A 20,693-nucleotide genomic window follows, 5' to 3' on the forward strand; every position below is an offset into this window, starting at 1 on the left:
TTTTGATTTTACGGTATAACATATCTTAATTTCCGCCAACTGTTTGAAAAAACGAAGACTCGGGTATCTTACTCTACTGAACTTTTTTCAACTTGAACATTCCTATTCCATTCGAAAAAATTGGATTTGAAGTTAAATCGAAATAGATCATAAAAAGGAAACAACTTTATGTGGGAAAAATGAAAATTGAGCAACTAAAAATGTTCGTAAATAAAATAATTTTTTTAATCTTGATTTCAAAATTCGAAAAAAAAAATGTTCTATATGAGTGATTCAGTTTTTTTACTTTTTATTTTGTTAATTTATTTCTTTATTTCATCGAAGGGCGGAAACCACTGACACGAGAAAATGGAATGGTTTTTGAATTTACATGTAAGAGATGGTTAGTAAAAAGAGAAAGAATACATACATAATGATAATGGGCCTATTCTAGCGGTAGCAAAAAAAAAAGAAAAAAACTACTTTTTAATAAAGAAAAAATAGTTTTCTGCACTTTATGCAACCTCGAGATTAGCTCCACTATCCATAGGAGGTAAAGTAAAGTTAATAATTTGTTGGGTTTAATGACAGGAAATGATTGAGATCATATTTACATATTCTGCTCTTAAAGACAGCTGTGCTCGGTTTAACCGGAAACACCAATTCTGATAAAGAATTTTTTTTATACTAAGTACATTGTAATTCTATACTACGTGAGTTTAGATTGCTGTGGGCGAGGTCGTATTCAAAGTCACAGTGTACCGACATATCGGGTGCAGTACATAATCAACATTATAATGCTCAAAAATTGAACTACTGGAAAAAACATGTTTGAAACAAACTCAGCGTAAGAAAGTCTTCTGATCATCGGTGGTTCAATAGTAGAATGCTTGCCGGTCACGCAAATTTTGCCGGCCAAGCGGTTCGTTTTCCGCTCGATGCAGCATGTTCTGACGCAAAAGGGAAGATGAACCTCGTCAGAATTAATACGCGAGAACAATAAGGAAAGGTTTGACAGGTTTATTCAATAGTGAGAAAGGGCCAGAAGGATACTTGAATTTTTGTGGTGTTTTGGGCGTTAGAAGAATATCTGTTGAAGAGGAGAGTGCAGCAGACGGCTGAGAGATCCCGATCGACGGCGTTGAGCACAACTTCCAGAGCGTGTCTTCGAGAGCGCACGACCAAAAGTCTGTCTGAACTAATGATTCCGTTTCCTTATACGCGGCAAATCGAGGGCGATCGTTATCTTGAGGTCGGCACAATCAGAAGTTAGGACACTCAAGTAGTCGACGAGAGTTGTTGAGCATTCCCTCAGAAAGGCTACGTATCACGCATGGAATTTAGTACCAAACCATTTCTTATAGCCAGTTTGGTTAAATATTTGTAAATCTAAAAGACTTCCGTAAACAGTTTGAAATAGAGAAAAAAAACACAGGCATCGTAGTGAGAAAAATAAAAACAAGAGAAATGAAATATTCAGTTCGGGCAGTAGGAGATATACATTAACTCTTTAGAACCGCCAACGAAGCACATTTCAACAAATTTCAAAAATGGTTTTCAGGAGTTCCAATTTTTAAAGCAATTACCCAATTTATCAATGGAATGATTTGTAGCGTTTGCTAAGACTGACTGTTGCTCAACTCTGTTTTGGGTTGTTTAAAGAAAGTAGTTAAGGATTTGATTACAAACGAATCGAACAAAAACATAACTAGAAAAGGCAGCACGTGCGAAGATAACAAAAAGGTCTAACTAGGGAAGAAGATGTTCTAAAAAGACGGTTTACTGGAGAGTGAGGAAAGTAACTCCCCCTCAGCTCCTATTCGAACGATTTGTATGTTTTTGATCGAGGTCAGAGCTTCAACTTAGAGATCAATTTTCTCCATTCAGCAAAATTTAAAACAAGTTTTGGAAATCCCGAACGATTTCCCTCCTAACCGTATTGATCTTGACCCTTAACTTTATCTCGACTCGGGATCTTTCACTAGTAAGATAACAACTGAACCTCAATTATACCAGCCAGACTGATCTTTACTAATGTTCTCCGACCAGTTTTTTTCTATCTTTTCATCAAAATTATATTATGTAGATCCATTGTCCAGATTATACTGCCGAAAATTCATGTATAAAAACCGTTCGGTTTCAGAGATTCTCTGTTTCGGCGATCTATAAGAAAAGAGACCGATGGGATCACCGGCGCCAAAGTATTTTTGGATTGTCGTGACGTTTTCGGTATCATTGAGTGTCTACGGGTATTTCTATTTTCAAAGTCATTATACAGTTTATGTCGATGGACACGCTGTAAATTTCCCGGGAGGTTTGAATTGTTTTATCGACTTTATATTTAAATTGCTTTGATTACAGTGGAAGACTTTATTCAACCGTTCATAAGTTATTTTCCTGAAACTTTTGTAAGTTTTTAATTTCTTTGAACATGTATTTTTTCTCATCTTGTGAAGATAGTCTCTCCTTGACTTAGATCTGTTCCAGGCTGTTCCAGATAAAAAATTAATTTCATGTGGAATTCCAAAATCAATGTCTCAATTGACAATCAATATAATGTGTTTATTGTATGATGAAGACAGTTTTAGAGCTGAACATAACAGTTTGAGCGACAATTGGTTAAATACAACTCATAGGTTCGTCGTGATGCTTGTTGTTCACAACGTGTTTTGTAATACCTAAAAAACAAATAAATATTACCATTTAAGATATTGCTTAGATAAAAGTGAGTTCCGAAAACCAACACCTCAACTGTTGAATGACAACGAGACTGCACGGTTTGTTTTCATTCGAGACCCGATCCACAGATTTGTTTCATTGTATTTAGAAAAGTGCTTTGGGTGAGTTTTAAAATCGAAACCACCAAATTTTATTCTTTTACAGAACGGACTTATATTGTTTTGATTGTGACGGCAACATGAGATGTTTCATACAAATAATGTATGATGAATTGAAAAAAATTCAGAACTATCGACATGAATTCCAGAAATCTCCCGTCGTACCCATTGTACAACATGCTGCTCCTCTTTCTTGGTAGAAAAATCTATCAGATATGTGGAAAAAAACTCTGAAGTGCTTTTTCAGGAATTGCAAGTTCGATCAAGACCTAAAAAAATGGCATTTGCTGATGATAGGCTCAGATTTTGAGGAAAGGAAATCTTCGATTTCACATTTAACCAATATTTTGAGAAGACAAGGAATTAACGAAAGTTTAGTGGAGAAAATTCAAAATGATTCTTTAGGTAGGCTACATTGATCTCTAAACTCTCGTGACTTTTATTTTCAGTTGGTGAAACCCCTCATTCCACCCATACTTCTCCTCGTCGAGTCGAAGCTGAACGACAAGTACGTGAAGACCCATTTATTAGAGATTTACTGCACAAAATGTATTTCTTCGATTACCTGATATTCCCTTTCAAACGGGACGGTTTGGACGAAAAGTATCGGACAAATTTCTGGACTATTCCAAAGTAATTGTGTTGCTCGATGTTTATTCTGTGTTTTTATTCATGTCAGTTTCAAGATTTCGTTGTGTTTGCAAGTCACACAATTGTGACTTCCATACAGATACATAGAATTACTAAAAATCAAAGTGTTCCCGTCTGAAAAATAAATATATTTTATATATCAATTGGATGAAATGTTTCGAACTGAATGCTTTTCCTCAAAATCATGTCTTCCACTCCATAGCATCGAACGTCATGACCGATTTCGTGCATTTTCTGTTTAAGAATGTATTTCTTTTCTCTTTTTTTTTAAGATAACAGATCAACTTGACAAGTGGTGCTACAGAAATGCATAATCCAGTGAAAAATTGAAATTGCGAACTTTTTCGGTTCTCTTTCCCAATTAATTTTTACAAAATGTTTATTTCGTTTTTCAGAAAAAGTTTGCGATTTTAATTTTTTTAAATCTTTTTTGAAAATCAACGGTCGGTAGAAATGACCAACACGTGACTGTTCGCTTTGTCTCGCAGTACTTTGCAAGTAATTACGCCTATTTATTGGGCGATTCGCCCAGTTTATGACCATGCGCTCTATCGTATTGTAATTGTTTATTACGACTTATCAGTCGTGAAAATAAACCAGTACGCATAATACATGAATAACACGTAGGCAGTGAGGGTAACATAATATTGTGAGGGCGAGTTAAATTATGTTGGATGCATTTAAACGGGGTTTCGTTGGGGTGCATTGGATGCGCTGTTAAGTTGTGTCAAATAAGTTAGAGTACGGTTGACAAAGAATTTCCTTCGCAGTTTGTTTTTGGGTCGCTTCCAAACGAATCTAGTTTTCGCGCGCGTGCGATTGTTTTGTGATAGTGTGAAGAATTCGGCTGTCTTGAGATCTATTTTGTCACTCATAATTTTTTCGATGAGTTTTTTAAATCTATTTGCAGGCGCCTGTCTTTCAGAGAAGAGAGCCCGTAGAGTTGGTTGCGCTCTATAGAGGTTTTGTAGCCCGGGTCGTTTGGTCTTAAGTATTTGCCCGTGTGCCTACTGTATAGTCTTCTGGTAAAGGAGTTTTGAACCGATTTAATTAGCTTTTCGTCAGATACTTTTAGGGGGGAGCTTATACTAGTGCCATACTCCAGCACTGGCCGGATAAAAGTCTTATAAAGTAATACCATCAATCTTATTTTCTTGCTATCGTACTGATTGAAAATCTGAGCTGTTAAAAACTTTGCCGTGTTTGTTGTTTTCCTCCAGTGTTCAGTGAAGTCAAGTTTGTTTGATATTAGGAATCCTAGGTCCCTTGTCAAATTTTCCTTTTTTATAGTCTGTCCATCGATCGAATACTCCGTTGCTTTTCGCACTTTTCCCACAGTTAAAGCCACCGTTTTAGCGTTGTCTTGGGGGAGTTTGCTAGATCTAGACCACTCCACAACTATGTCTATTCCTTTTTGTAGGGAGTTCTCCACCGTTTTGTTATTTACCGATGCGTACAGTTTTGTATCGTCTGCAAACAGCTTGCAGTGAAAATTTTTTGGAATCAGCGAGGACAATTCATTCACAAAAATACCGAAAAGAACAGGGGAGAGGACGGCACCTTGTGGGACTCCGCACAGGGCGCTTCTGAATCTGGACATTTCACTACCTACCTTAACTTTGAACGTTCTATCCGTCAAGAAGTCATTGAGTCATCAAGAAGTCATTGAGCCAGATGCTCATTTAACCTAAGCGCGATGAGTTTATTTAGTAGGATGTCGTGGGGAATTTTATCGAAAGCTTTCGCAGAGTCTATGTAGATAACGTCGACTTGGAAAAATCAATTCATTTTTCCTTTCTTTTTCATTGTTATTCTGTATTAATTCTTTGTTTCAAACATACTATTATGTTATGAATATAAAAAAGGATACCGTTCGACAGAAGAAGATAGGTTTGTAAGTGAAAAAGTACCAAAGTTAATCCAAAAAACATGTTTAAGACTTCTCGTAGGAGATGAAAGTGGGTCCTTTTTTTGGGTCGTGAACCACTACTGCGTTAGTTGCTCAATCTGCAACCCTTATTCCGAGGGTTTCCTTATTTATTTATTTATTCATTTATTCTTTAAGATGGCAAGTATCGTGCAAGGAAGAAAACAAAACAGGAATATCACAGAAATCATTGAGGTAAGACTTTTCGTAATTTCCAACAGCCAAACTTTTCGTAATTTTCAACAATGTCCAGATTTTGACTAAAAATGGCTTCAATTTATAAATTGCACATTCTCATGATGAGACGTTGTTCTGAAATCGAGAACCATCAGAAAAATCTGTAAAAACGTGAAAAAAACAGATTTTAACGGAAACTGTAAATCACCCACATCGGTTCGGAATGGGTGTCTGAAAAGTTGTCGATGTAGGTTTTTAATGATTTTTTTTCTGTTGATGAGCATTTCTATTTATATTTTTCTAATGTGAAATAGTGTATTTTCAAATGAGTGGCCTCTAGTATTTGCGCGTTTCTTGCAGCAAAGCACGAGAGATGCGCATGAAACGTTTGGTGCGCGTTAGTGGACTTGGGGACCGTGTGACAGCCAACAACACCAAGAAGGGCAAGAAACTTGATTAATTTTTTCAATTTTTAAACAAAAAAATGAATATTAATGAAAACAATAAATGACTTTTGTGTTTTAAAAGTGAAGAATATGTATAAAGAAAATTGAAGCGAGTGCGAAAAACCTCACATGTTCGACGAATCGCTCAAAATTCCCTGAGAACGTTGCTTAAATTCTTTCATAGCTGAATCCCGCAGGTGACCCGTGAATTGTTGAAGGTTATTCTTGATAAAGCTAGTTCTAAATAGGAGGGAGTTCTTCAGTGACGACCACAATTTCCGAAAAAGTGACACTCGAGAAATCTGAAAAAAAATGAAGTGACGAAAAATTGGTTAACTGATTTTCTCACCTGAACTCTCCATTTCAATTCCCAATTATCATTGTATGATTTCATTAGATATATTAACTGTATAATGACTTTGAAAATAGAAGAACCCGTAGACACTCATTGAGACCAAAAACGTCATGACAATCCAGAAATACTTTTCGACTTGTGATCCCATCGGTCGCTTTTCCTATAAATCGCAGAAACAGAGAATCTCGAAATTTAAACGGCCCGATTTTTATACATCAATTTTCTAATAGAATAATCTAGACAGCGGATCTACAACAGAAAATTTAGATGAAAAGATTGGGAAAACAAGTTGGAGAATCTAGTGAAAGATCCCGAGTCGAGATGAAGTTACGCGTCAAGATCAGTACGGTTAGAAAGGAACGGTTGGGATTTCCAAAATTTGTTTCAAATTTTGCTGAATGCATTTAGGAATGGAGAAAATTAAGAATAAAGTTGAAGCTCTGAACTCGATCTCAAGCATACAAGTCGTTTGAATAGGGGGTGAGAGGGAGTTACTTTCCTCACTACCCGGTTAACCGTCTTTTTCCACATCTTCTTCCCTTCACACATGATGCCGTTTCTAATTAGGTTGTTGTTTGATTCATTTTTATTCATATCTTTAAGTATCTTCTTTGAACGATCCGAAACAGAATTACAGTCAGACTTAGTAAATGATACATTCTTCGCACAAGCTGTCGTTTCTAGTTATGTTTTGGTTTGCTTCGTTTTGAACAAACTTCAAGACCGATATGTAATGGGTTCAGATTTGATACGACGGAAACCGTGTGAGAAAACGAGAGACATTGAGAAGGGAGCTCGTTTAAAAAGGGACAGGTTAGTCCTCCTCCTCCGTATCTTATCAATTTTTATAAAAGGAAACAGTAAACATCGAGAAGTGCTGAAAAAGAACCACAGACATTAGACTACAACTTCTGTTTTTGATTTTTTTGGGTTTTGTGGTGAATTAACTTTCATTCTACATATAAACGATAAATTAATTTTTCCAGCCGGAAAACGGAATTCAACACTTGATCGAGGGTGTTGTTTTGAAATCAAAGACATAGATCAGAAGTAATTTCCAATGCAAATTTTTTAGACATGTTTACATCTAATACCCCACAGTTTGTTTACCGAAAGAAGCCCCCGATGAATTAATTATTTTAAGCCAGTGTGACGTTTCGATATGGAGGTGTTTATTATCAGGTACGATGAGGGACATTTTGATGTTTGCGATTTTTCAGTAATGATTCATTTTTCGTAAAAAAATATATATCAAGAGACTTATTCAAAAAAAAAAAACTCCATTATCCGTAGAAACCGAATACGCAACTCCCGATGTGGTGCTGAATGCGACCTTCTGCCCACGACGACATGTCACTGCTTCCCGAAAATCTCTTATCATGAAAATAGCAATTGTGGCATCGAGAGCAGGGTAGATTCCAGCGTTTAGACTTGGTGCATTAGCAAATGTTCCCACATTTATAGAAAACATGGGGAGGATGACTAGAAGTGCAACTGGGGTGAACATAGTAAGCATTGGGACAAGAGTCTGAAATACAGGAGAGAATTTGACTCGGTCGTCATACCTGCAGTGTCAATGTTTTGAACAGTTGATTGTTCAACTCCTTCGTCTTGGTACTCATCGACGATCCAACCCGTTTCATCTTTTGATAGGTTTTAAAGCCACAGACTAGAATGGTAATAATGGATAGCTGCTGAAAATATTTTAAAGTTTTGTTGTGTCAGATTTTCGTCAGGTACCATGATACCGCAAACCCCAAAACAGGATATAAAATCGTTCTAATTTATAACGGTGGCACCCGATTTATCGGTATACTGTAACTTCGAGTATTGCCGCGCCAACAAGAATCTAAACTTACGTAGTATAGAACTCCAATATACCCCAGTGCACGGGTGTCTTCATTATAATGTTCGAATACTGATTTTCTGGAAAAAACACAATTTGAAAAAATTCTGCGTAAGAAATATGAACCTCACGTTCTCAGCCTTCAAGTCAGATGGTTCTAGTGGGATATAACCAATTAGGAACCAAATTGTGGAGAAAAAAAAAGGGAGAATATAGATTTTGAGAAGGTTGCAGCCGGATAGCTTATTTAGATCATTTGGTCTATAATTTTCAAGTTTAGTCTAATCTGAGTCTCAAGTCTCACCTGCAAATCGCCAAGAACCTGTACACAAAATGTGTGGCCAACAGGGAAACACAAAGTCCAAAACTAGCACAATACAAACACACAAAAAACTGAGAGATCTCTTTGTGATGCTTCAAAAAGCTGTCGGCGTATATAATTAGGCTCGCTTCATGCAACCAATAACTTCAGAGATCTGGAATCTCTGAAGTTATTGGGGTATTGTTGTAGTGCGTTACCGGTTGCGTCAAAATCTCAATGATCGCGTAAACGATGGAAAATAAGGAGAAGGAAAGCATAAGATATTTATAAGAGCCAAGTCTTCTGGAAGATTTGTTAATTATTAACCAGAGCAACAGGAGAGTTGATATCTCAGTGGAAATGAATTCAAAATATTGGGAGATCCGTAAAATCATAGGCATCGTCATTTTCCTCTTGGGGAGAATAATGAGATTGAAAGTCAAGCCTTAAGCTTATCAATGCGGAATAATGAGGAAGGAGCTATGTTTTTATTCAAATATTTTTCTCTCTCTTCGTTCTTGTTCTCTCACATGTCATGTGAATGAATCATCTTTCAGACATGTTTACAGATTAAACTGTATGTTTGTCTAATGAATTATTCCTCCGGGAATGGAAAATTTGGTGAGACGTCATATTAATGCAATATGTTCTGATGAGGGGGATGTTGGCGATCAAAAATCTTATTCACAAATTGGAAATCGTTTCTGGGACAGTTTGAACACGTTTAGTTTGAGGAGTTCATGGTGGAAACGTCATAATTTGAAAACGGTTGGTTCCAAAATTCCACATGTTCCTATTCACAAAGTTCGGTATTACTGAGTGGCTTCATTCAAGTGCATTACTTGAATTTCAAAAAACTTAAAAAAACAAATAACGGAAAATAAATTGTAAGTGTAGGAAAGTATAAGAAAAGTTATAGAAAAGTTATCTGCCATAGAAGAAATTTATCAACGTACTCGATCAGTGGGGATCTGAACCTTCCAAGGTATTCAGATTCGACTGTTAATGTTCAAAACTCTGTAACTACCGTAATCCTACAGTAACCGACCCAACTTTTTTTGGGTGTCATGCTGAGGGGTCAAGGTTGTTACCACCCCAGTCTGGTCTCCCCTCGTTCTGTGTGAAACACTTTTTCATTTTTTGGGTTACGGTAGCTACAGTAATCCTACAGTAATCTGACACCCAGGGTCCAAAAAATTGAAGCGCTCGGAGGTTCATGGTTATACCCCCAAACATCTTTTGAAACGGTTTAGAGAGAAAAAAGTTATTCAGGGAGAAGCGTCGGACGGACAGACAGAACTATTCCATTAGTAGGAAGAAGATAAAGTGGAAGTTTAAGATTAACCCGAAATGTGGATAGATCCTTAAGGATGAAGAAATCGTCATCTTCTTTTCAAGTATTGGTTGAAAGAAATGAGATTAAGGGTTATACGCCTAGAGCTTAATAGTGTAGAATAATAATAAAGGGTAGTATTTTGGTTCTTTTTTTCAAGGCAATGAGTCGACATGTTTAAATTTAATTTGTTGTTTATGAGTCTATTGAAAAAAATGAACAACAATTGCACCCAAAAAAACTTGACTTCCAAAACATGAGCCTCATTATTGTCGGCTCACCCTGGATTCTTCATCTCGATATCATTTTTTAGAAATTTGTTGTCATCTCTTCAGAGCGTTGGCAAAAACTTGAACATAATTATTTTGGTTTTTCATAACATAATACAGAAACCTATCAGTCTAACTATACAACAACAGGATACAACAATTTCCTCTTGGTCTACAGCCCATATTGTAAAAAACAATCCTCATCTTATTCAAATGAAAGCATGGGTATCGAATTAACATCTCTCCCTAATAACATCTCCAGACTGTTCTATGTTATAACAATATTTCTCAACACATCTTTGATCTACCTCACAGTTTTCCATACTAAACAAATTGTGGGTACTTATCGGAAGATGATAATCACTTTTGCGTTAATTGGCATCGCATTTTCTACGATGGATATTTTGGTGAGACCGTTATTTCATTCTTACAACGGTTGCTTCATCCTATTCACCTTGGGCAGCTCATTCAGGAGTTCAAAGCGAATAGCAGAGTTTGGACTTTGTAAGTGAAAAATCTAGTCAATGTGTAGAGTGACTGTTTAAAATTTATATTGGATGAAAATTTCAGTAATCTACTGCGGCTTCTACTCAATGATCCTTGCCTTCCTGGCCGTTCAATTTCTATACAGAGCTTGTCTGATTACCAAGTGAGCCTCCGCCCATCTGGCTTCAAGTAAAACTTTTCCCAGACCGTCCTGGACGAAATATTTCGACGGGTGGAAGTATATCCTCTGGCTGTTTTACACATTTCTCAGCGGGATGTTGTGGTTACTGTCAACAATTTTAGTTTCCCCGGATGAAGACACATTAAGCTACATGAGAAATGAAGTCCTTCAGAACTACGGAGTGGAGATCAAAAATGTGCCGCATTTCGCGGTGCTTGCATATGTGAGGACTTGATCAAGATTTACAAACAGATTCAGATTTTTCATTGCGTGAGCATTGTAGTCATACAAAAAAACTTCAGAACGGCGAAGGTCCCCTCAAAACAATCCGCTGGAATAGTTCAGTCTGCGTCAGCTGTGTCTCTGCTATTTTAGTTTTCCAGTATTCTATCATGCTGGTTTCCGGGGTCATCATGTATCGAAGAACCCAAGGAAAGCTCACCGCCACATCATCTGAACATGAGAGGATGCAGCGCCAGTTTTTCAATGCGTTGATTCTCCAGGTTCGTGGTTTTCACTGGAGCGCATTTACTATTTTTTTCATAGGTCGCCGCGCCCACCATCTTCTTCCAACTCCCCGGATTCGTTGTCTTGGTTTCCCCATTTCTCGACTTCAAACTAAGTTTTCACTCTGGAGTTGTGACATTGGGATTTAGTGCCTATCCACTGGTGGACACTTCGATAGTGCTGAGAGTGGTCACGGAGTACAAGAACGCTTATAAGAGTACGAATTGTTATTTGAGCGCAATTATTTTGAAACATAATAAGAATTTCAGGGTTTTTACGAGGTTTCGCCAAGGATTGCATTGAATTCCTTGGAGGGGATACACCGAGGAACCCACCAGCAACCGTCACAAATGCCTTGGCCTTAGTATGATAATGATTAATTCTGTGAAACAAATATATTTCAAGACGCTCCAAAATCCTCCACACTAGAGTGTCGTCTCGCGAGAATCAGTTTTAGCACTTTGTGAGAATTCCAGCTGAATCCAGCATATTCTTGTTTCGTTCTTTCTTGTTTTGTTCAGCATAAAGTTCGGCATACTCTCGAATATCGCGAGACGAACGTGAATCCTTTTTCTGTGAGACCAAATACCCGGGTGCCCGGGTATAGAGGAAAACGCCGGTACCCGACCCGGGTCAGGTGTTATCATTACGTGTTCTTTTTTCATTACGTGTTCTTTTTTCACGAAATTTGCCGCAAATCCTGGAATCATGGTCGATGAAGGGGATGGTCCCTCAAAGAAGAGGAAAGCAGCACCAAGTGACAAAGAAGAAACACTCATTGCGACCGTCAAAAAAGTTTTATTCTCGGTGGAGGCCATCGAATTCTTCAAACGTGTGTTCAATATTTCGGAATTTCACCAGGCCATGAAATCATTCCGAGGTGAAGTAAAATAGATCAATGATAGAATTGAGTTGCTGACGAAAAAATTGGCAGCCCAACAACTAAGAGTAAGTCACTTAGACGCCCAAATAAAGAAGAGACCGCAACCAAAAACCGCAACCAACGAAGACCCAGCGGAAGTGAAAGAACGGAACCGCTCAGTCGTCATCATTAATGTGCCGGAAAGTAGATCGAAATTCGAACATGAGAAGAACCTGGCTGACCTATCACATGTGCAGATGTTGTTCCGTTATCTGGATGTTGGATGCTCCCCTATGGCTGTTTACAGACTTGGTCGACCTCGTGATGATGGAAGAAGTAGATTACTGAAGGTGATAATGCCATGTTCCCAATCCCAAAGAGCAATCCTGTCTAAAGCCAAAACCCTCCGTTCTTTTGTCACCGCCCCTCATCCGCCTGTATTCATCCGTAAATCGTTATCCCGCGAAGAGCTCGAAAAACAGCGCCTAGAAAGAGCTTTGAAATTTCCCCGCTCCGATCCAATTAGTGTAGACGTAGAAATGCAACCTGCTGCCAGCGCCCTTCTGCGCAAATCCATCGATCAAACAGAGAAAAAAACAAAAACAAATGAGATCATATTTTCTTAATGACTATGTTCGATATAAGGAAGTTTTTTTCTATGAAGTCTTGTTTTTCTGTTCTAATGAGACATACGAAAACACAAATTAGCTTTGTCATCTGTTATCATTCCCATTTCAACCATAGATCGTATAGTCGCTGAGCATGAGTTGTACATATCGAAACAACTATTTCGAATCCGATGAATTTCTGGAACTAGCTTTACATAGTTTGTCTGTTATTCAAGTACCACTCCATACTTTGGGAGCTTACATAATCATTATGAAGACCCCAAATGAAATGGGAAAAATGAAGATTCCTATGCTGTTAGTACATTTGACGTGAGTTCAATTATAACACAGTTTTTCAAGAATGAATTGCAGATTCGCTTTATATGACATATACACAACAACACTTGCTTTCCCAGTAATAATATTTCCAATTTGTTCTGGTTATTCGATTGGAGTACTTTCATTTATTGGGATGCCCATATCGATCCAATGTTACATCGGACTTACATTGTTTTTACGTAAGTTTTCCGAATTTCGGTTTATTTTCTATAGTTTTCGTTCTCAGTTTATGGACCAGCTGTCACTATGTTCTTCGAAAATCGGTACAACTATTTGGTACGTTTGGATTGTGATACACATAGCCGAAGATTCAAACGAGTGGTACATTATTTCATTAATTATTTTATTACACTTAACGTACTCGTGCCATCTTTTCTCAATATGCCGGATCAGTCAGTTGCAAGACAAATAGCTCTGAAAAAGCTTCCTTGCCTTCCACTCAAAATAGTCAATCACTCTAAGTTTTTTATGCTTGGAAATGAATATCTAATTTTTGTCTGTAGTGGCTTATTCACTATGTTTATTTGGAGTCAAGTCTTCTTTTTCTTTGCAAAAACTGTCAATTTCATATTCGGAATCAAATCTCAATCACAACGAACTACACAGCTACAACGTCAATTTTTCATAGCCGTGTGCATCCAAGTTGCTCTTCCATTTGTGGTGATCATGATTCCAGCTTGCTATATTTTATCAACAATTTACACTAAAAATTTTGATTTGGCTTTTACTAATTTTTCGGTAATTATGATAACTTCACACGGATTGTTTGCCACCATTATTATGCTTCTTATTCACAAACCTTATAGAACGGAAACCTTGAAAATTTTGGGAATTAAAAGGTTTTGCGAGAGCAATAAGGTGGCAGTGGTTCAAATGCCTCCCTGTGCAACGCAAAACTGATTTTTTCTCCTCATAAATCTTTTTTTCTTTCTACTTCAAAACATTTCAATCTTGTACAGTTTTCTGCTGTTTAGAATATATGTAGCCTATTGCTCAATAAGTGTGTACGCCACAACTTTTCATGACAATATTACCGTATCATCATATTTTTCATGAGGAGTTTTTCTACTCCCAAATGAGATAATTTTACACGGTCAAAAAAGTGATTTTTGGTTGATGGAACCGTAATATTTGAAATAAATTTCTGACAATTCAGCACCTTAGGTTTATTCAGGCGCTCAATCTAATGGTATTAACAATTTTGCTTTAAAACTCTTTGTTTTCACAGAAACTCCTGATATAGGGAGTGGAATAAACTTATGACGAGCAGTGTATTTTCGTAATGGATGCCACCATGTTTATGTTACAAGGAAGTTTTTTGTTCTTTGAAAACTTGTTTTGCTGTTTTCATAAAACATGCAAACACAAAACGATTTTTTCATCTGTTATCATACCATACATCAGTAGTGATTGAGTGTTATCTCCCTCAAAACGCACTTAATTATTCAGGAACATTTCGCACCATAATCTAATTAATTATGCGTGCTGCATATTAAATGAGTTCGGTAATAATTAATGAGCTTATGGTTGAAACCGTGTTTTCCCGCAAAATCTAATTAATTATGCACGGTAATGGGATGGCGTGCCCGCGGTCTGTTTTTTTTTTGAAAATTCTTTACACATTTTCCAACAAATTTATTTCATATTTAAAAAAAATTTAATTTTGAAATCCGCCATCATCCGCACCCAGTGCTTCTTCTCCTTCTTCCTCATCCTCCTCGTTCTCTTCCTCGTCCTCTTCCCACCGTGCCTCCAACTCCGCCACCGATGCTAGCATTATCTAATTTTCGTTGTATTTATCTAGCATTATCTAATTTTCATTGTATTTATCTAATTTATCTATTTTTATTGTATTAATTTTATATTTATCTATTTTTTATTGTATTAATTGTATATTTATCAGTTTTTTAAATAAAAAACATGTCAACTACAAAAATGTCTCAACTACAAAAATGGGGTGTGTGCATAAGAAAGGGGTAGAGAAGAATATCATCCCCCCTCACCGGGGAGATTTTTCCACAAAGGGTTTCAGATGTGTGTGGGGGGAAAACATAAAAAAATGTACATGAAGCATCTTCTATTTGTACACACTTAACATCAACATGTGAATATTGTCTAGTCTTGACAATTTCTCCCTGTTAGTCTTCAATAATTTGTGAATAGTTTTTTACATAGTCACCAACATAATGTATCACATTTCTTCCTCTTTTCAATGAAAATTCACTATTTTACTTAACTTTTCGACAAAAGTAGTGCTTTTTTTCTATTACTTTTCGATAAAATAACGCCCCAAGGCGTAAAACAACAGAATAGGGGTATGTGAGCCGGAGCCTCCCCACAAGGGAGGCATAGGCGAAACAGAGAAATAGCTGGTCATCCTCTAGAGCGCCTAAGGCACACCAGCATGTCTGTGTGTCCTTTTTTCCGTCCTTAGAGCGCCTAAGGCACACCAGCATGTCTGTGTGTCGGTTTGTCCTTGTATTTCGCAATAGCAACAATATTTGAATTATCATAAATCGCGTGACAGATGATTGACATGTTTTATACAAATGGTATGATAAATCGCGTGACAGATGATTGACATGATTTATACAAATGGTATGAATTATTAATTAAGGTATCGCCCTTTAAAACCACTTATGCGCGCGAAAAGGTTCATTATCGTCTGGACTTATTGTACTGAATGGACGCTAATACTTCTTCTTCTGCCGCTTTGGCTCCCGAGAATGGTATGTTTTTTTTTTCAACTTTTTTCTTTTCACATTTCCGTTTTTGTAGATGCTCTTGTTGGAAAGGCATATCCAACAGACGCCGAGTTGGCGTTTTTTGGCAATTTCGCCACTGTTGTTGATGGATCTGATCTGGTCCGATCAACGACCGAAACTCTGAAACTCCCCCCGACACGTATCAAGTTGAAAAACTTGGACAAACTACCAACATCCAACACGTTGGATGTAAATATTGGAATCTTATTCGATATCTTCATCCGTTGGATGAAGGCTGGAGCATGCTTGAAGACAACGCGATTCTGGTTAAACCTTCGACACCCCGGATACGAAAAAGCTCCAACTGGATTCTGGATGCCACATCGGACATATGATAAGTTAAATGGCCACACACTGATGAACGAAATCGCCAGACATTCGCAATCAAACCGAAACCTCGGATTGGACGAGACGCTCATTCTCTCAATGCGAATTTTTACAAAGGACAAGAAAGCATTGCCTGGTCGTGGTCACCGAGCTCCCGAGGAAATACGCGTAAGTAGTTAAAACACTGTTTCTCTATACAAATGTAGCTTTCAGAAAATGTTTGATCTCCATCACGGTCACAATGTTGTCGGAGACTCGCATTGTCTTCCAAAAGCTCTAGCAATGGGAAAGCTATGGAGCGATATGCAGAGCTGTAGCGACCCTGGAGAGAAAAAGACAATGGCCTGCAAACTACAAAAAGTGATGAGAAAGGAGGGAAAGGTTAGAGATTTTTTAAAGAAAGACCTAATTGACAAGTAATTGTTTAAGGCATTCGACAATAGATGTAGAATACAAATGGAGCGTGCTATGGATCTTCTGGAAGAGGCTGGTATGGATGTGGACCAAATGGAACACAATCTAGAGGATTTGGAGAAATTGGCCGAATACTTGGACGAATACCACATTTGTATTTGGGAGATGCCACCCCATTTTCCATTTCCAGTGGTCAGAGAGGAATTCAACAAGGGAGCAGAGAATTTTATCCCCCTCTTCTACCACGATGGCCATTACGATCACTTCCACCCAACGGTCGAGAATGTTCAAGCTCGTTTCTGCTTCCGATGCCACAAAGTTGTCGGTGCGAACCATGCTAGAACATGCGAAACCAAATGCCGGAGATGTGGAAACAACGAATGCGAGCCAGAAGAAGGAGTGTCGATCTGGTGTGAGAGGTGCAATATCACATTTCGAAGTCAAGAGTGTTACAAAAGACATTTGGAAAAGAAAACGCTGAAAGCATTTCCGTATTGCGATGTTTACGAAAAGTAAGTTGAAATCGTTATTGTAATCTCTACTAATTTTTCAGATGCAAAAATTGTCGTACCATTCACACTAGAGAGTCATATTCAAAAGTGAAACATGAATGCTTTTCCACATACTTGTGTAAAATCTGTCAAACAAGAGCCGGCGAAGATCATCAATGTGTACATGTCATACCATCTGAAAAGGATCGAAATAAGCAGATGGATAAGCAAAAGGAATGGAAAATGGTCATCTACGATTGCGAAAGCATTGTTGCTTCTACGGCAGAGTATACCGGTAAGATTTGTGAAATTTTTTTATTTTTTAAGTTTTATTCTAGGAGCTCAATCGTTGGGTGGAAAGCATGTACCAAACGTACTATGCTACAAGATTATTTGCCAAACTTGTTTGGGAAAAGAATGTGCATGTTGTGGACCAATGCAAGTGCTATCATCGATCGAGGAGCCAGAACCAGTAATCCAACGCTTCGTTGAAGTACTCCGATCAGACCTTACACTGAAAAATGCATATATCATTGCTCACAATGGCGGCCGATATGACCACGTCTTCACGCTAGAGGAGATGATTTCACATGAAAAACATCCGGCGAATTTCGTTATGAATGGCAATACATTCATTCTGGTGGACGTGCCCACATCCATAAAGACGAGCTTCCATTTTCGGGATTCAGTGAAGTACTTACCGATGAAATTATCTCAAATGCCTGCCGCATTTGACTTGGATACAAAATCTAAAGGATATTTTCCATACATGTTCAATCACCCGGGTAATTATGGTGTCAATCTTCCTGGGTTACCTCCCATCGAATACTACGAACCCCAATATATGGGTACGAAGGATAAGGAACAATTCGAGAAATGGTATGATGCGAACAAGGAGAAACCATTTGATTTCAATCGTGAAATTGTGGATTACTGCAAGAATGATGTCCAAATCCTAGTCGAAGCACTTGTCAAGTTCATAACGGTAAGTTATTTTTGTAGTTTTAATCGAAAAATTTTGTTTTTTGCAGATTTGTCAGACAATATTCTCCGGTTGGAACCCAATTGTTCAAGCTTCAACACTGGCTTCATATATTCAGTTTATAATGAAACATGACCATATAAAACCTGGTGTACTTGGATATATTCCGGAAAATGGATATGGTGGAAGGAACAACTCAAAAATCGCTCTCAAATATCTAATGTGGTTGGAACACAAGAATCCTGGCTTGAAACTCATTCACAAGCTTTCAAAGGAAGGGGAATTCTATTTGGAATGTGGAAACACAGGATTCTTTGTCGATGGATACGACCCCGAAACGAAAGAAGTATACGAAGTCCACGGTTGTCTATGGCATGGCTGCAACAGATGTTGGATGGATCAAGAAGCAAAGTGTCCGGCAAATAAGAATCGCACCATGGGAGAGCTGTATGAAACCACAATAGACCGAGATGACATCATAAGAGCAGCCGGATATACTCTACATGTTAAATGGGAATGTGATATCAACGAGGACTTGAGAAAAGATAAAGAAATGAGAGATTTCTTTAAAAATGTAAGTTTATTGGCACAATTTATTTTTTCAAAAAAGTATAATTTCAGTGTAACCATACTCATCATCTTCAACCCCGTGAAGGAATGTATGGTGGTCGTACACAACAATTCCAAAGTCTCGTGAAAGCATGCTCCAAATACTCGATCGAATACTTTGATTTCTGCTCCCTGTATCCATATATCAACATGAAGGGTGCCGAATACCCTGTTGGAGCACCAAAACGGATAGTGAGTGATTTTGAGCCAATTGTACCTGGACGTCTTCCATATCGTGGTGTCATATTTTGTGATATATTACCACCATTGGATTGTAAACTGCCAGTCATTCCCACTCGCTCTGATGGAAAATTGCTCTTTGTTCTATGCCGAACATGTGGACATTCCAAGAATCCAAAACGAAAGTGCACACACACCAAGATTTCTGAGCGTTTCCTGACCGGTGTTTGGTGCACGGATGAGTTGAACTTGGCCATCGAAGAAGGTTACAAAGTGCTCCGTTATCATGAAGTCTGGCACTGGGATGAGTGGTTCCGCGGTGGATTCTTCTCAAGTTTCATGGAACCGTTGTTGAAAATGAAACATGAATCGTCAGGCCTCCCGGAAAATGTCGTCACAGAACAGGACATCGACAAATATATTGAAGAAATCTTCCAAAACGAAGGAATCAAGTTGGATATCGACAAGATCAAGAAGAATCCCGCTCTCCGAAGTCTTGCCAAGCTATTTCTCAATAGCACATGGGGAAAGCTGGCGCAAAACCCGTGTAAAAGCGACACCAAGTTGTTCCCGATTCAGAAAGCCGTGAGTGCTGTGCAATTCATGTGTGAACCAGGAATGGAGCCGAAATGTTTCGAAGAATGGAAGGATACTCACATACTCGTTTCCCGAAAGCCGACCCATGACGCGGTTCATTCAGCGAAATTCACCAATATTGTATATGGAGCGCTCACCACGTCAGCCGCAAGAGTCAAATTGTACCAAGCAATGAAATTGGTTGGACCAGAGAATTTGATTTACTGCGGTAAGTATTTTGCATTTTTGTATTTATTTTAATTAATTTATCTTCCAGACACAGACTCCATAATCTTCCGCCAAGAAAGAGGGACTAATCCACTTGAATCCCTCCGAGGAAACGGACTGGGACAGTTGACGGACGAAACACCGGCTGGATGGCATATTGATGAGATTGTGGCTATGGCCCCAAAGGTCTATGCTTACAAAATGGTCAATGAAAGTGGAGAGGAGAAGTACTCAGTCAGAGCAAAGGGTTTCACCCTTAATCATGAAACGGCTGAAAAAATCAACTTTTTCACGATGAAACAAATGGTATGTGACAAGATTATGTTTTCATATTTATACTATTTTCTTTTCAGATGCTCCGCCACCTCAAAAAGGAAGAAGCCAACACGACAGTCAACAAAATGGCCATGAAGAGAGGCTCGAACATATTAGATGGAATCGAGACGACAATCGATAAGAAACGCCTTCGTCCTGTAATGGACAAGGGAAACTTTGCGAGCGACGGCTCGCTGATCCCCTTCGGCCTCATGAATCCTTCCACCACCATCGAAGATGATTATATGTATTAATTATATATTTTTTAATGTATTAATTGTATATTTATCTATTTTTATTGTATTAATTGTATATTTATCTATTTTTATTGTATTAATTGTATATTTATCTATTTTTTATTGTATTAAATGTATATTTATCTATTTTTTATTGTATATTTATCAGTTTTTTAATAAAAAACATGTCAACTACAAAAATGTCTCAACTACAAAAATGGGGGTATGTGTACATAAGAAAGGGGTAGGAGAGAATATCATCTCCCCTCACCGGGGAGATTTCTCCACAAAGGGGTTCAGTTGTGTGTGTGTGTGGGGAGACAAATCTAATGTACATGAAGCATTTCCTGATTGTCTGCTCTTATCAATAACATGGGAATATTGTCTAGTCTTAACATTACTCTTCCGTTAGTTTTCAATAATTTGTGTAGAGTTTTCACATAGTCACCAACATAATGTACCACAT

General features: G+C 37.9%; 5 protein-coding genes across 5 annotated transcripts; 4 read left to right on the forward strand and 1 right to left on the reverse strand.

Annotated features, from left to right (window-relative positions):
• Window positions 1–2,160: 2,160 nt before the first annotated feature.
• On the forward strand, window positions 2,161–3,453 carry GCK72_020498 (uncharacterized protein; the record flags this gene model as incomplete). Its single annotated transcript, XM_003116624.2, has 7 exons — window positions 2,161–2,293; window positions 2,341–2,387; window positions 2,467–2,615; window positions 2,688–2,819; window positions 2,863–3,012; window positions 3,064–3,221; window positions 3,266–3,453. The coding sequence occupies 7 exons, from the start codon at window positions 2,161–2,163 to the stop codon at window positions 3,451–3,453; spliced, it is 957 nt and encodes a 318-aa protein (XP_003116672.2).
• Window positions 3,454–7,636: 4,183 nt separating this feature from the next.
• GCK72_020499 (uncharacterized protein) lies at window positions 7,637–8,275 on the reverse strand (the record flags this gene model as incomplete). Its single annotated transcript, XM_053733615.1, has 2 exons — window positions 7,637–7,937; window positions 8,232–8,275. The coding sequence occupies 2 exons, from the start codon at window positions 8,273–8,275 to the stop codon at window positions 7,637–7,639; spliced, it is 345 nt and encodes a 114-aa protein (XP_053582528.1).
• A 2,905-nt stretch (window positions 8,276–11,180) lies between these two features.
• On the forward strand, window positions 11,181–11,665 carry GCK72_020500 (uncharacterized protein; the record flags this gene model as incomplete). The annotated part of the gene is made up of 3 exons (XM_003116485.2): window positions 11,181–11,291; window positions 11,335–11,512; window positions 11,565–11,665. 3 exons carry the CDS (start codon window positions 11,181–11,183, stop codon window positions 11,663–11,665), a joined length of 390 nt encoding a protein of 129 aa, XP_003116533.2.
• Window positions 11,666–12,003: 338 nt separating this feature from the next.
• Window positions 12,004–12,783, forward strand: GCK72_020501 (uncharacterized protein; the record flags this gene model as incomplete). Its single annotated transcript, XM_053733616.1, has 2 exons — window positions 12,004–12,175; window positions 12,257–12,783. The coding sequence occupies 2 exons, from the start codon at window positions 12,004–12,006 to the stop codon at window positions 12,781–12,783; spliced, it is 699 nt and encodes a 232-aa protein (XP_053582529.1).
• Window positions 12,784–15,787: 3,004 nt separating this feature from the next.
• GCK72_020502 (uncharacterized protein) lies at window positions 15,788–20,245 on the forward strand (the record flags this gene model as incomplete). Its single annotated transcript, XM_053733617.1, has 10 exons — window positions 15,788–15,833; window positions 15,883–16,364; window positions 16,410–16,577; window positions 16,626–17,122; window positions 17,194–17,396; window positions 17,440–18,086; window positions 18,133–18,657; window positions 18,705–19,677; window positions 19,726–19,982; window positions 20,030–20,245. The coding sequence occupies 10 exons, from the start codon at window positions 15,788–15,790 to the stop codon at window positions 20,243–20,245; spliced, it is 4,014 nt and encodes a 1,337-aa protein (XP_053582530.1).
• Window positions 20,246–20,693: the final 448 nt, after the last annotated feature.

The sequence above is a fragment of the Caenorhabditis remanei genome, chromosome V, assembly GCF_010183535.1.
Source record: "Caenorhabditis remanei strain PX506 chromosome V, whole genome shotgun sequence".
NCBI lineage: Eukaryota > Metazoa > Nematoda > Chromadorea > Rhabditida > Rhabditidae > Caenorhabditis > Caenorhabditis remanei.